General features: G+C 68.9%; 1 protein-coding gene across 1 annotated transcript in view; it reads left to right on the forward strand.

Annotated features, from left to right (window-relative positions):
- AMSG_08839 (uncharacterized protein) overlaps positions 1-264 on the forward strand; it is a gene marked incomplete at both ends in the record, with an annotated part of 3,879 nt that overhangs the window by 1,101 nt on the left and 2,514 nt on the right. The window contains one exon of the mRNA XM_013898933.1: positions 31-250. Coding sequence (XP_013754387.1) covers positions 31-250 — 220 coding nt within the window. The remainder of the gene's footprint in view (positions 1-30; positions 251-264) is intronic.

Genomic DNA, 264 nt, shown 5'->3' on the forward strand with positions numbered 1-264 from the left:
CGGTACACCGCGGACAGCGCCTCCTGTGAGGTGCTGGAGGGCCACACCGACGGTGTGCAGGGTGTGATTGCGCTGCCGAGTGCGGATGGCCAGCTGCCGGTCCTGGTCTCGTGGTCGGAGGAAGACACGATCCGGGTGTGGCATGCTGCGGACGGCGGGACGGGCGCCATGCGGTACACCGCGGACAGTGCCTCCTGCGAGGTGCTGAAGGGCCACACCAGCCTTGTGCGGGGTGTGATTGCGCTGCCGAGTGCGGATGGCCAG

This window comes from Thecamonas trahens, assembly GCF_000142905.1.
Source record: "Thecamonas trahens ATCC 50062 unplaced genomic scaffold supercont1.49, whole genome shotgun sequence".
NCBI classification, from domain to species: Eukaryota; order Apusomonadida; family Apusomonadidae; genus Thecamonas; species Thecamonas trahens.